Source organism: Octodon degus, unplaced genomic scaffold (assembly GCF_000260255.1).
Source record: "Octodon degus isolate 3935 unplaced genomic scaffold, OctDeg1.0 scaffold00254, whole genome shotgun sequence".
In the NCBI taxonomy this organism is placed as follows: Eukaryota; Metazoa; Chordata; class Mammalia; order Rodentia; family Octodontidae; genus Octodon; species Octodon degus.
In genome coordinates this window covers 544,616-559,284 of record NW_004524830.1, presented here as the reverse complement: position 1 = coordinate 559,284, position 14,669 = coordinate 544,616, and the positions used below count along the sequence as shown (strand labels likewise).

Genomic DNA, 14,669 nt, shown 5'->3' with positions numbered 1-14,669 from the left:
GGCCACAGAGCACACTGAAGGGCAGGGAGAGAGGTGATTCAGGGATCCCAGGTGGCCTAGTGCCCCAGGGTGGGAAGCATAGAGAGAGGCTGAGGTAAGGATACCACTCCTGGTAGGCAGCTGTGACACTTAAGTCTCAGAGCCAAGGAACAGACAGGGCCCACACCCAGCCTAAACAGGGACATTGCTGGAGTGCAAGCCCCAGGCCATCCTGTGACATTAGTGTTGTGGTCCCGTGCCTGCCCTGTGTGTTCATCTGTACACACACACATGAGCACCAGTGGCTGGGTATGGCAGAGTGGGTACAAAACCCACCACAAATGCAGCTTGGGCTGGGGGACAGATCCAAGGCCAAATGAGTAGTCTCATTTCCTGTCTGTAGCTGTGTCCCTGGCATCCACATTCCACAAGCCCTGGGGACTTCTGGGCTGAGTCTTCCCCATGGTTTGAAGAGATGGTGCTGTCCCCATGTCACAGAGGAAATACCTGAAGACTAGAGGAACACAAGCCTGGTGGAGGTAGACTGCAGTGCAGTCATGGCACAGCAGAGTCCCAAGCCTCCTGGACCCCTGGACTGCTCTGAGCCCCTGGCACCCCACAGCCAACAGGAGAGGAGCAGGTTGTTCCTACATCACAGCTTCTCCCGACCCAGGACCTGCACCTCAGAGGACCAGGGCACCAGTGTCAGTACACCTGGCCAGATGCCAGGGTGTGGCAGGCAGTCTAGGTCCCTCTGGGTACTGCACAGCCACCATTCCAGGACCATCATGCTTATGACAGGCAGTGCAGGGGAGCAGCTCAGCTAGGGACCACATTGAAGAGCAGGATTGGGGGGCAAGTGCCACCCTAAGGGTGCAGGCCACATTGTTCAACAGTGACAATCACAACATTTAAAGCACATGTGGGGACCAGTTCTGCTTGCACTGTAGAGGGTACAGGGCACCCCCCAGTTTGGCCAGGCACACACATTGCCTTTAACTTGTGAGCTACAGCACCATAGAGGGGGCCCAAGAGCCTGAGGCAGGATGGCCCTGACAGGCAGCTAAGCTCAAGACCAGGTGTGAGGGGCCCTGGCCCTGAGGACGGGAGCCCTCAGGGTTGGCGGGTGGCATTTTCCAGTTAGCATTCAGTGGTACTCAGGCCACAAGAATGCCCTTCACCTTGTGTTTGTCTTGGCAGGCACTGTCCCTACAGCGAGGAGCCTGAGTGGGCTGGGGAAGCATGTTGTGTTTGGGGAGCTGAGTGAGCACATCAGACATCCTTGGTGGCAGTGGAGTTGGCAGCAGGGGTCTGGCTGAAAGTGATGCTGAGAGGAAAGCTGGGGATCCAGGAGTCCTCAAGAGTTTTGATGGGTACAGAGGCCTTTGAGGCTAGGGTAAGAGAGGTCACGACACCTCATAGGGTTGTGTGGCTTTGCAGAGGATATACTTTGAGAATTCCGGTGGCCATGACTATAGCTGTCCCCCGACCCCATGCCCCTGAGGTGTGTTCTTATAAGCCCTGTGAAGAAAAGGGCCCAGAAGCAGCATTTACTAAATAAGTGTGTGCCACACACCCAGGCACTAAATATGCCACTTACAGCCCTGCCTCACCAGAGCCCAGCCCAGGGAGAAAGTTCACCAGGGGCATCAGGCAGACAGAGCCAAGAAAGATTGCAGGGCCCTAGGTGGCATCCTTTTGAGTCAATTGCAGAAGCCAGGAATAGGGCATATCTGGTCGGCACTAGGGCTGTGGCAACAGTTGAGGTCAGCCCACTGGAATGCCAGACTTGGCTAGCACTGCACTGGAGGTGAGGGGTAGGAAGTCGCACAGCTGATGAGAAAGAGGAAGGCCAGAAAAGGGCTGGGCTGTGGGGGCCACCACCAGGACACACAAGGACCCCAGATCATTCTGGCCAGAGCCCCCCAGCACCACCCCACTTGACCTGAACCACCTGCAAGAAGCCACCCTCCACCCTGGCCTGCTGACCCAGTCACATCTGCAGACTTTCCTAACCCCTCCTTGGCCCCCAGTCTGCCTGCCCATGGTTTCCCCTGATGGGGGCAGTCAGCAGAGGCCTGACTTGGGTGAGTGCATAAAGTCACCCCGGTTGGTCCTCCAAGCCCAGTGTCCTGTGAGGTGACACATGTACCTCTTGGCTCTGTCTCCAGGTGGAGCCCGCTGGACTCCACCTCCCTACTCTTTAGGGGGACACTCCTGTGAGGCCTCTGTTCCCAGGATATCTCCTTGAGTCCTCTGTTCCCCATTTAGGGGCTTCTCTGGCTACCCAGGTGCCCATTTATTTCTGGGCAGAGAGTAAGGGCCTCATGCTTAGCTCAGACAGCCCACGGAACCCTGAGCCTGGGACTGGAGAAGGCTTTGAGGATAAGTTGTTGGGCAGGGTAAAGGGAGCAAGGCCTTCCAGGAAGTACTGAGAGCTGGGGTCCCAAGCAGAGGAGCCAGCTCTCCCTGGAATTTCATGTTCTGGTGGTAGAGTAGAGAAACAAACTATTGTCCCCTACGCTGGTGGCCACAGTGAGGAGACAGAGGTCCTCTAATCTCCAGAGAACACCTGTGGCTGTTTGGAGCCACACAGTGGCCAATGGCAAGTCCAGGCCTGGAGCCCAGGTTTCTGCCTGGGCCCTGGGAAGGGTATTCCTGGGGCCTTGGCATCAGCTCCCACCATCCCTGACCCTACAACACTGGGTGGAGTTGACAGTTGGTGGAAGGAAGCCTCAGTTTTAAACCATAGCCCAGTTACAGGAAAATTGGGAGGGTGTTGGGTTCCATTCAACACAGTGATTTCATGGACACACCCTGATAGGAGTGTGGCACACCACTTCAAGAAAGAGAGCCTTCCCCACAACACTGGGGGAGTTCCCCAGCGGAGCCTACAGGGCCATATGCCCTGCCCCACACAGCAGGTCTGCAGATATAAGCACCCTGGCTTCAGCTCCTGGTGTCCTCTGGCTGGCTTTGCCCCTGCCCAACTAGAGAGTGTGGCAATAGGAGTGGCCTGAGGTGCTCTGGCTATGTGATGGCCTGGGGCCCAAGACGGCACTACCATAGATGGCAGAACACATCTGTGGTCCGTGCCATGGGCCCACTCATAATACTTGTGGCACATTTGGAGTGGGTGCTGTCCACTGTTGCAGGCAGCGTCTCATCCATGCTTAGAGTGAGTCCCAGTGACTCTCACTCTGCCCTTTAAGGAGTCACAACCATAGCTTTTGTCTTCAGGGCCATAGGAGGCAAGAGCATGAGCCAACTGTGGGCAGCAAGGGTTCCCCAGGTCACAGGCAGGCGGACTCAAGAGAGCCCAGTGCTTGGTCCATCTGAGGCCCCTGTGTGGAGCTGTGAGGCAAGAGTGGGCAGTGGCTTCATCGCGGCACTAGTAAGGAGCAGGTGGCCTGAGCTGAGTCCCAGAGGCAAGGGAGCCTGGTGGAAAGGGTGTACTGCCCCTTGGGGACTTGAGCTTACAAGGCACCAGCTGACCTGTCCTTGTGCTGTGTTCATTCACATCTCAGTGATTGAGGTCATGGCTAACTGTGCTCTCTAGGATGAGGAGTCATGGTGGAGGGCCTCAGGGCCCAGTAAATGAGCTGCATTGCTGCTCTGGACCCTGGCTGTGTGCAGGAGGATATGGTACTTGTGTGAAAGCCTATGGGAGCAAGGGTGTGGGACTGGGCCCCTGGGGACAGTGGGGCTGGGAGAGCAACAGGACAGTGCTGGAACACCAGCAGGGTGTCCTGCATTGTAGGGCCCTGGGCCTCTGCTTCTTTGCACTGTGCTTTAAGAAGTGGAGGGGCTAAGCTGAGCTTTGGCCCCCAGAGAAGGGGCAGGACCTTGGGCAGGTGGGACAGCCTAACCCAGAGTGTTGGCACCCCAGGCTCCAGCCTCTGAGACACAGAGGCTATACTTGTGTCCTACACCAACTCTGACCCTTGGCATGGCTCCTCACATGGCCCACAGCAGCCTCTCACCCCACTCTGCTTCCACAACACTGAGGGAATCCCCCCAGCGGAGCCCTCAGGGCCATATGCCCTGCCCCACACAGCAGGTCTGCAGATATAGGCACCCTGGCTTCTGCTCCTGGTGTCCGCTGTATGAGCCTCCCTCATCCTGTGCCCTGCGTAGGGGTATCACCTCATCAGGGGACCCATCGCTGACTTCCTCCCACATATGTCAGTGCCTACAGGCCCCAGTGGCCCAGTAGTGTCACCTGTCTCTTACCAGCACACCAGCCCTCAGCAGGCCCATCTCCCTCTCCAAGTAGCCAGCACTGAGGATAATGCCTGACACAAAGTAGGCACCTAGAAGCATTTGTGATTAAAAGGTGGGCAGTGCACACACCTACAATCCCAGGCTGAGGAGGGGCTGGGCCCAGCTCAGGCAGCTTTGTGACTGAGACCCTGTCTCAAAATGCAAAATGAGAAGGCAAGGGTTGCAACTTAGTGGGAGGCCCTCAGTTCAAGGCTCAGAGTCGCAAAAAATACGAGAATGAGCAGTGTGGACTTAGAGCAAGCACTGGCCTCTCTAGGCTGGTTTCTCAGTAGCAAACTTTAGCTAACAACGCCACTTGTTCCCTCAGAAGGCCAGCAGTGACGCCACCTCTTGCCCCACACTGTGGAGAGCATTAGGATATTACCTCTGCCAGCTCCTGGGAGGCAGGGAGCCCCACAGCTCTTGTAGAACTCTTGTGTGGTGGCCCTGCCTGGTATCACCCTCTCTGCCAGGCCGCTCCATGGGCTGCACCCACGTCCCAGCATAAGCATAAAGCTGGCTCTGCAGGGACTCTGCCCATTCTCTGCACACATATGCTGGGTTTCCTGATGGCACCAGGCCAGCACAGCAGCCCCATCCCACCTGCATGGAAAGCATAGGTGGCATACCTGAGCAGTGTGCCTGTCCTTGGGGGCAGTAAGTGGCCCTTCACTACCTCCTCACCCAGCTTTCAGAGTGGCAGGGCCAGGAGACACTTGCACTATATGGCAGGCTGGCAGCAAGCCCTCACTGCCATGCCAACTACAGTTACCCTCTCAGATGTCAAGGCAGGCACAGTACCCTGGGGGTTGTAGGAAGGGAGACCTGCTTTCCTGGCCAGGATGGGGAGCAGATAGAGTCCCCTGCCAGGTTTAATTCCCAGCTACCATGTCCAGCCCACCCACATCTCCTCTGGGACCAGGGCCACCTGGTGCCAGCACCACCCACCTGTGCTTCTGGACAGAGGGGCCTGCCCTGAGGGAGGCCCACTATCCCCACATTGTGGGTAAGGAAGCCCCAGCGGCCTCAGCTCAGGTGATGGAGCGACATCCACCTGGTGTCTGGGCAGGGGCTGTGCTCATGAACACAGAACTGTGAGGGTGCTGAGGGCACAGACATCATGAGTACCCATTTGGTCATGGGCCCCTGTGGGTGTGGCAGGGTGGTTGCTGCCCTCCCAAGGGTATGGCCTGCCCCCTACAGTGCACTCCCTGCTGCCTTCAGGGGCTATGCATATGTGCCTAGGCACTGCACAGCCAGGTGCTGGCCTGGACAGGGGACAAACCGTTAGTGCCTGCAGCCATGGGAATGGAGAGGGACGATGGGAGGCCACACCACCCTGCCCTTCCTACCAGCCAGAACAGCTGCTCGGTCACTGCCGTTGCCTTTCCCCACACTCTGGCAGCGGGGCTGATGCAGTAATCAGGGTGCCACATATGGGCGCTGGAAAAATGATTGCTCCCCAAGCCTTTGTTCGCCCTCATTATTCTGGATTGGTTTTTTTTTTTTTCCCCAAGTCATAAAAATGACATTTTTAATATGTGGAATTTTTTTGAAGAAAGGCCATATGAAGAAGACTTTTATTGTCAATAAGCTCTACCTTTTAAACCAGTTATCTTAGTTTCTGCTCTAGGTATTTTAATTGAAGATTAACTGCTGTTAAAGAGTGTACACATTTGCAGGGGAGCATTAGGACTGAGTAGAGGGGATGGTGCTGGGGGGTTGGGGACCAGGAAGGTCCTGAAGCCGTCTGCGCTCCATGGAGTAAGCAGGCCAGGAAGCAGAGGCTCTCCTGGAGCACAGGGCACAATCACAGCAGGTTCCTCCCCCACCTCCCCTTTTGGGATCTGGACATAGAACAAAGAAAGGGACCAGCACACCTATAGCAGTACCACACAGGATGACAGGACATGGCCCTGAGTATCTTGTGACCCTACTGCTTAGAGCATCTGTCCCCACACACTATCCACCCTGACATCACTGCCTCCAGGGCTGAAGCCCTCAGTCCTGCTACAGAGGGGTCTGTGCCCCAGGCCGTCGCTCCAGGAGCTGGGTGGTCAACTTGGCCTGCGGGTGGTAAGAATGGCTCCACTCTGGCCAGGCCGCACGTAGCCTGACCCCTGCTTCTGCTGGGAACATGTCACTTTCCCCCACAAGCTTTCCTGACTCTAACATCCCTCCTCCTTCCCCCATGTCACTGCCTGTCTACAACTGCCTCCCTCCCCAGTGCTTTCACTGCTCTCTGCTGTGATCTGATTCTGAGTCTTCCTCTCTGCTGCTGCCACAGTGGCCCAAACTAGGTACCAGGCTCCTTTCCTTGACAGCCTTGCTTCTGCCTGAAGCAGAGTTCCAATTGCAGTCCCCGGGGACCATGGTCTCACTGGTCGACAGCAGGAGTAGACCTAGCCACAGGCAGAGCTCGGGCCACCCCAAGCAAATGGGTACATAATCCTGGACCCATAGCAGTCATTGCAGGACACACAGTGGCCACTTGTCCACATGTACCCACAGACAACTGCAGTTCTTCCTGACCCAGAACGTCAGGCCACTGGGCGGTCAGGATAGCATACCACCCAGTCTGTTGTCCAGACCCCAGCCTGGGCACAGAGCTTCAGCTCCAGCTGTGCCCATCTTCCCAGCCTGCACTGAACCCAGGCCTAATCAGTGTCCCCAACCTCCTCATCCCAGTGTATGCGTCTGTCTGTACCAGGTGCCTGCATGTCAGAGCCTGCATATAGTCTCTCTCTGTAGGTGTCAGAGCAGAGTGATAGCTCTTCCTCCTCCAGCTTGATAGGGGTTTTTTTTGTTTGTTTGTTTTTGTTTTTGTTTTTTGAGGAACTGGGGATTGAACTCAGATCCTTGTGTTTGCCAGTCAAGTGCTTATCCTACTGAGCCATCTCCCCGGCCCCTTGATAGGGTTTTGGAGGGGGAGTTTGGCTGCCTTTCTGCCACTCACTCCTGCCTGGGCTAAGCAAGTTCATTTACATCTCTGGCCTCAGTTTCCCTGCTGCATGAGTCAGCATCACCCTCCCCACTGCTAGGTTGCAGCAAGAGACAGGGCTGAGCCTAGATGCCACTGGCCAGGTAACTCAGGACTGCCACATCTATGGCCCTGCTTTGTGGGGAGGGAGGCTCATGAGGGAGACATTGTGATGGTGGCAGAGACGATCCCTGTTCCACTTTGCTCAGGCTGCTCCCCTGGGGCCACACCAGGGACCTCTGGGGTCTTCAGCCAGAGGCCACTAGACCTCAGCCTCTTGAGGACCAACTAGAAAGAGCCCAGGGGGCACCATCCCAACCCCTGTTCCCTGCACACTTGCCCCATCACCTGACTAGGGGCCTGGGCTCTCTGAAAGCTGCTAGGAGCATGGTCCCTTGGAAGGGATCATCCAGGTGCCCTCCTGGCCTTCTTCCCTCAGGAAGAGACAGGTGTCCAGGGCAACTGACACGCATATTGCCTGAGGAGACAGCTTGGCAGAGGTCTGTGTGCTCTAGCTCTCCTACTCCTCTGCCAGCCTGGCCTCTGTGGTCTGCCAGGCCCTGCTAGGGGTTGGGCTAGGAAAGCCATTGGAGTCTCGCAAGCCAGCAGGAAGGGATATGGATCTGGGAACAGAGAGGGCCAGGCAGGTGGGCTGAGGCCACCATCCACCCTGGCTAGAGGTGCTAAAGTGTGCCACAGCAGATGGCAGACTGGCCCTGGGAGCCTTGGTGCAGAGAGCTGGGAGCAGCCCAGCCCAGACCCGGCAGGGCCCAGGGTAAGTTCAGCAGGTAAGGGGCTCCTGAGGGCCTTGGGCTGCATCAGCAGCTAGGAGTAGCTGAGCTGGGAGTAGCTGAGCTGGGAAGAGTCCTTGAGTCCTTCTAGGGCTTAGGCAGGCCTGGGGGAGTCTGTGAAGCCTTAGGGCAGCAAGCACATGCCTTGGAGCTGACCTTCATGGTGAGTGGCAGCTCCCCGCCAGCTGCCCCTCCAGGCCAAGCACTTAGGACAGCAGACTTCCCTCCCTCTGTTAGCGGAGCCTGTCTGATCCTCCACACCAAGTCATTTCCTGCCTAGTTCAGAACAGTTTGCTTTTGCCTTAAAAAAAAAAAAAAAAAAAAAAATCCACATAATGCACCAGTTTCCTCCCTGCACACCCCAATCTCCAAAGCCTTGACTGTCTTATAATTTCAATTTACATGGCGTGGGGAAGATTTCTGCAAAGGGCCCTTTTTTGTTTTTGAAGAATTCATCATTGCTGCTAAGAAGCTTAATATAAATTAAAGGAGGAATTAGGCAACATTAAGACATCAAAATGGGGGTACAGCGCCCATTGCCTCAGCTTCTGTCCAATCACAAGGGCTCAGGCACCATCGAGTATGCGCTCGAGAGCCTCAGCCAGAACACACTCGGTGGGCCGCCTTGCCGCCTTCCCCTAATTCCTTTTGTTGCGGGGACAAGTCTGATAAAAACTTAATCACCTTATCTTTTTAAAGCAAATTGCATCTTTGTTTACATACGCCATCCATAGCAGGGAAGAGAAGGAGGGAGAAGCAGGAGACACACACAGATGAGAATGCCTGGGATGGGCACAGAGCCGCTCGCCTGCGTGGCACAGGGGAGCATGCACACTAGGCTCCTATCTGCCACCTGCTGTCTTATCCTGCCCCATCCCTCATGAGGTGAGGGCTGTGTCTGTCCTTACTGAGCCACTGTCCCCCTGGATACACTCTTCTACTGTGGCCTCTCAAAGCAACCCAACCCTACACTCGCTCTTTCTTGCCCTGATACTACAGCCCCTCCAAAGCTGCTATGACTGTAGAGGAAGTGCTGAGTGACTGCAGTGACCCCAGCCTCAGGGAGCCACCAAGAGGCCACTGACCCCAAACTGCCTGCCAGGGTTCTATTCCCACTGGGGGTGCCAGCCACCCCCAGTGAGGAGGCCCTTCTCCCAGCCTGGCCCCAACATGAAAGCAACGTGCCAGCGACCGGAGGCAATTTGCAGGCCTTTGATGGCCCGTGTCAGGGCGACACCGCAGCCGGTCTTGGGAAATGCTGCACGGAGCTGGCCTCGAGCATTCTTCCCTGATTACCCGGCCTGAGCCAGGACCCAGGCTGCCTTTGGCCCATTGTGCCTTTGTGTGGGGTTGCTGGCCAGCCGCTGAGAAAGGGCCCGCCTGGCCCTGGGAGAGTGTCCCCAGGGAGGCCAGGGTGGCCATGTTGCCCCAAGGTCATGGCTGCCCATCCCCCGCATCCTGGGGTCTAGGCTCCAAGGATCCTAAGATGAGGACAGTGTCGCACTCTGGGGACCCCTGGTGTTCCAGTACCACTCAAGTGCAGACAGGCACCTACTGTCCTTTGCCCTGCTGCTCTGCACTTCTTGGTGTGGTTACACTCAGGTGGGATGTGTGTACATGTATTCCCTGTCCCCACTGTATTCCCTGTCCCCTGCCTGGGCCCGAAAGCAACCCTTCCAAGATGCTAGCTTTTGGGCTCAAAGATAGTCCAGGAAAGCACTGTGGGCCAGCCTTGATGGGAACAGCATGGCTGGGGAACTGGAAGGGAGGCCAGGGCCCATGTGACCCTAATATTGTGCACCCTGCAGGGATGAGAGCATTTCCTGGGTCTGTGCCACCTGTTACCACTTACAATACACACAACTGCAGAGCCAGCCTGCCCTCTGCCTAGCCATGTCCTTCCAGGCAGTCCACAGAGGTGCAGGTGCAGGGACACTGGCCCAGCGATGCTGTGAGCCAAGTGGTGGCTCTGAGACCCTAACTGGCCCCTCTGCTGTTCACCTTGGCCCCTTCTCTCCTGTTCCCAAAGTGCCATGGACTGAGCCATCTCCAATGTGGGGCCCAGGCAGGCAATGGAGCAGGCACCAGGACCATGCCAGTAGGGCCTCAGAGACAACTTCTGTGAGTAACTGGATCACAGCAAGAAGTTGAAGACATGCAGAGGAGTAGAAGAAAAGGAAAAGGAGCTTGTAACCCACTCCCAAGCCCAGCAACTGGATATATGGTGTCCCAGTCCTCTTACTCTACTAGGAGCTGTAGGGGCACTTGTGAAGCTGCGTTTCTGAATTCCCTGCAAATGTCTTCCTTTGTGCCACCCTCATGCTTATGAGGTGTTGTATTTACTCCTACAAAACATCATCTTCCAATAGCAAGTGCACCTGGTTTCATCCTGTTTCCCCGTGGTCATGGAGCCCCTCTGTGACTCCACAGACCTGTGGTCAGTGCAGGGATTGAGGTCCTGCTGCCTCCATCACCCAGTGCAGCTCCTGCACAGCCACACCGCCCAGTGAGCTCTTACGTTCCTCTGTCCTGGCCCTGAGCTCTGGCTGTGGGAACCAAGGGCCTCCTTGCTGTGTATGCTGTGGGGCTTCTGTATATAAGAGGCCTATTCCCAGCAGGGCTTTCTCAATTCCTACTGGGGCCCTTCACAGGATTGTTGCACAGGCTCTTCTCAAATACTTGCCTCTGGGTTCCCTGCAGCCTGCAGGGTCCCAACTGGGAGTGTCCTCTGAGGACCTACAAGCCATGGGTTATTTGGGTGTTGGATGACAGCAGCAAGTGACCAGACAGGAATGCCTATGGCAGAGTGTGGTAGAAAGGCCCAGGAACTATAGGGACAAATAGTTCAGGGTTGGGAGACCAGGAAGCATTGAGGTACAACTACAAAGTGGGTGACAAGCCTCTGAAAGGTGATTTTGGGACTTGACAAGCATGAGCCATGGGGACATCTGGGGTAATTCGGGAGGCTGTGGGGATGGGCACCATCACCATTCCTTGATGCAAGGGGGCCCATGAGAACTCAAGGGGATGGCAGAGTGGGTGCCAGGTGCATAGGCATTCTGCACTCAGCTCAGGGCACGTGCTCTGATAGAGCCCGGCACACAGGCGCCTCACGAGTCTGGCACTCAGGTACCCTTTGCCTCAGTCTCTGCAGAGGTCCCTGTCATCTGGCCTTGGGTCAAATGTTCCTTCAAAGCAACCACCCCACCCAGGACAAGTGGGGCCAGTTCCTGAGCACTGCACTATCTGACCATCTCACCGGCTGTTTACTGTCTGCCCTTCTCAGACTGGTAAATGCCATGGGAGCTGGGCCAGGCAGAGCTCCACATGGTGTATACCGTCGTCCCACAGTCTACCCAGAGTGTCCCCAGGGAAGATCCAAGCAGCTTGGCAAAGCCCTTCCTCTTGACTCTGTTGGGCACTTCCCTCCACTTGCCACCTTGCTGAGGCAAAAGACCACCAAGGAAACAGAGTAGCTCCTGATGACACTTCCACAAATCCCAGCACTAGTGGCTGGTCACCTGCTGGGGAGGCTCGCAGGAGCTGCTTCCTGGCCACGCACAGAGCAGAACTGAGCACCACAGCAGAAGGATTAGCTGGCCCCATCCTCACCAGGGCCAGACAGATTTTCTGGCTTGGCCTTCTCGGCGTTCAAGCTGTGCTGTGTAACAAGAGCCAGCGTGGCCAAGCGAGAGGGGCCAAGATTGGGACACGCCTGTCTCCCCAGCTGGTGCAGACGCCGGGGAGCCCCATGTCTTCTCAGCCATCAGACCTCCTGGCACCAGAGGGAGATGGCCACCCATGCCATTGGTTGGGTTCTGGTGCCAGCCACCTTCTCTGTTTGCGGAAGGAAGGCCAGGGCTCAGATTCACAGGCACAGATACCTGCCGGCCTGGAGCTACTCAAGGGTACCGGCCAAGCCCTCCCACGTTCCACACCCAACACTCCAACCAGAGGGACCAGCCAGGCACGGTGCCTGCAGACCCATTGCACTCAGCTTGTGCCCCCTGGGGGACAGATCCCTCATGGTTGACAGCAGCCACCTGTCCCCAAGCTTCCAGGGAGCCAGGGTCTGAGAGAACTGACAGTCTTGCTTCCACCTGCTGGAGGAAGACCAGCCCTTCGTGCCTGTACTCCTCCTTGCCACTTTTCTAAATGGCTGTAGCTACAGAGTCCCCATGACAAATCCTCATCAGAACCAACATTAGAAACCCATTCCTAGGATGTCTATCCCCCACTCCTATGGAGCTTCCTGACGTGTACCATTGCACAGTGCCTGGTCTGCTCACATAGCAGGGCTCAGGGCTGATGTGGGAGGCATGCAGCCTCCTCTCCTACAGCCTCAGGGGTGCCCCTCCCCTGCAGATAGCCCACATAGCAGAGCATCCTAAAGTTCAGCCAGGTACAGGACAGGCACCATCTCTAAGGCCAGTCCATAAAGCAGAGGGGTCAGTCACCAGGGCCTGGGAAAGGTAGGAATGTGGAAGATGTTGGCCATAGGGGACAAAGATCCCACAGGATAAAGGGAATAAGGTCAGGCAGTCTGTGAGCAGCATGGTGGCTATCATGGGTGACAATGTATAAAACGGACTGAAGGTCACTAGTAGAACTGTTAAATATTCTTATCAAGAAAATAAGTGTAAAATGACAGGGCTGTTAGTTAGCTTGATTTAATCATTGTCTATGGTGTATAGACATCAGAACATCATGGTATAGGGCCAGTGAGATAGCTCAGCAGTCTAAACCACCTGCTTAGGCAAGCTTAGGTAGGCACAGGCAACCGGGTTCAATTCCTAGCACCACATACTGCACCAGCCCCACCCTCAGGGCAAGCAGAGCTGGCAAAAAAAAAAAAAAAAAAAAACCATGGTATATACCATGAATATGGACCTTTAATCAAATTATATAAAAATGAAGCCCAGACTAGGCTCTTGGTGGCCCCAAAGTGAGCGATGATGGAATTTCTTTTTACAGAAAGAATGGTCTTTTTGCAAAAAGAATGATATGCAGGCAAGGAAGACTGTGTGAGAGGCTATAAGGAGCCCAGGAACATCCAGGCCAGGGGCATGAGGTGGGCACGCGGCAAGACATCCACAGGATACAAACATGAGCTGGGAGGGCACCAGCGTCCACCAGAGCCAGAGAGCCATGATCAACACCTGCGGCCCTCTCTTCCTGCTCTCTGACCCAACCAGAAGCCAGAGTATGTGGGATCTGCCTGTGCCCAGCCAGAGTGGGCCACCACCTCAGCACACAGAAAGGTGGAGTGTGCCTCTCCAAGGACAGTTAGAGGGTGCCCAGCCCAGGGTCTCGAAAGCTGGGTGTGGGGGAGCAGGCCCAGCGAGGCCTGGCATCGGCAGGTGGGAGTCACATGGTACCCCACGCTGGGTGACCAGGCAGTTGCAGAGAGCCAGGTGTAGGGTTGAGGTGGACCGCACGGGACCCAGCCCTCCAGCCAGCTAGTGGGTATAGAGAGACGCCAAGCTGAGTTATGCTAAGAGGGTGGGAGGTAGAAGCGGGCCAGTAAGGTGCCCGTGCAAGAGACAGGTGCGTGCATGGCAAGTGACAGCATCTCCTCCATCCCCTGCAGGTGGCCTCAGTCCTGAGTCCAAGAAGATCCTGCCAACAGCAATCAAGAAGCGGGGCCGGGCAGGCCACGGGGAGGCGGCCAAGCAGGAGGAAGGCCCTGAGCGCACTGAGCCTGCCCAGCATGTGGGGCTCAGCCTGTCGTTCAAGCGCTACGTCTTTGACACCCACAAGCGCATGGTGCAGTCTCCCTGAGGGACCTCATGATCCGCTTGAGCTGCAGTGCCTGGTACATGCCTCAGCTTCCCCAGTGTCTCCCCACAGTCCTGCCCTGCCACCCAGACTTCCTTCACAGCCACAGTGACAAGTCCAGGGTAGTGGGGACAGTGCCAAGAGGGCCTGCATCCCTCTGGGGTGACAGCCAGGACTGGCTGGGAAGGGGCCAAGGCTAGACAGCCACCAGCCCTCCTCATGCCCAGCCTCAGCCCTGCCCAAGTGGAGAGCCCTTAGTGCCTGTAAATAAATGCCCCATGGCCCCAGCCCTCTGCCGATTTCTGTGTGTCTGTGTCACAGGCCCCAGGTCTGCTTTGAGGAGCCCAAGGATTGTGGTGTCTCCTGGGCCTTGAGAAAGGGGCAACTGTGTGGGAGCCAATGGGGATGTCTCTATGGCCTGAGCTGGATTTAGGGAAGTAGGTGCAGGGGCTTTTCCATCCTGACCCCAGAGGCCCCTAGGCCTTAAGTTCAGGCACACACATCCGCCTGAGTGTGGAGAGGCAGGCACAACCCTGCCTGTGTCCTCTGCAACTGCCCAGGGCCCACTGTCTCAGGGATCGCAGAGATGATGAGGTAAACCACTCAGCTGAGGGGAAACCAAAGCTTGCAAGACACTTCGGGGTGAACAGATGCTTGTGCGTGCCTTTATTTGGCCTCCAGACTGACATGGAGGCTTCCCTTTTATCCCAGTAATCAGTGCATTATGTTTTAATTTGTAAAAATGGCATTAAAAATTATTAACTGGGGTAGGTTGTGATCAAATAACTTGGGGCTGTTAAGCCCCGGAGCTGAGGGCAGAAGGAAAGGGAGCATGGAACACAGTGTCCCCATGCACAGTGGCCAGGCAGCCCCTAATT

General features: G+C 56.1%; 1 protein-coding gene across 5 annotated transcripts in view; it reads left to right on the top strand.

The window, feature by feature from the left end:
* Positions 1-14,080, top strand: part of Eefsec (eukaryotic elongation factor, selenocysteine-tRNA specific) — a 235,211-nt gene extending 221,131 nt beyond the window's left edge. For all 5 annotated transcript variants that reach the window (XM_023706386.1, XM_004646097.2, XM_023706387.1 and 2 more), the window contains one exon: positions 13,604-14,080. In XM_023706386.1, coding sequence (XP_023562154.1) covers positions 13,604-13,794 — 191 coding nt within the window. In that variant the 3' untranslated portion in view covers positions 13,795-14,080. The remainder of the gene's footprint in view (positions 1-13,603) is intronic.
* The last annotated feature ends 589 nt before the right edge of the window (positions 14,081-14,669 follow it).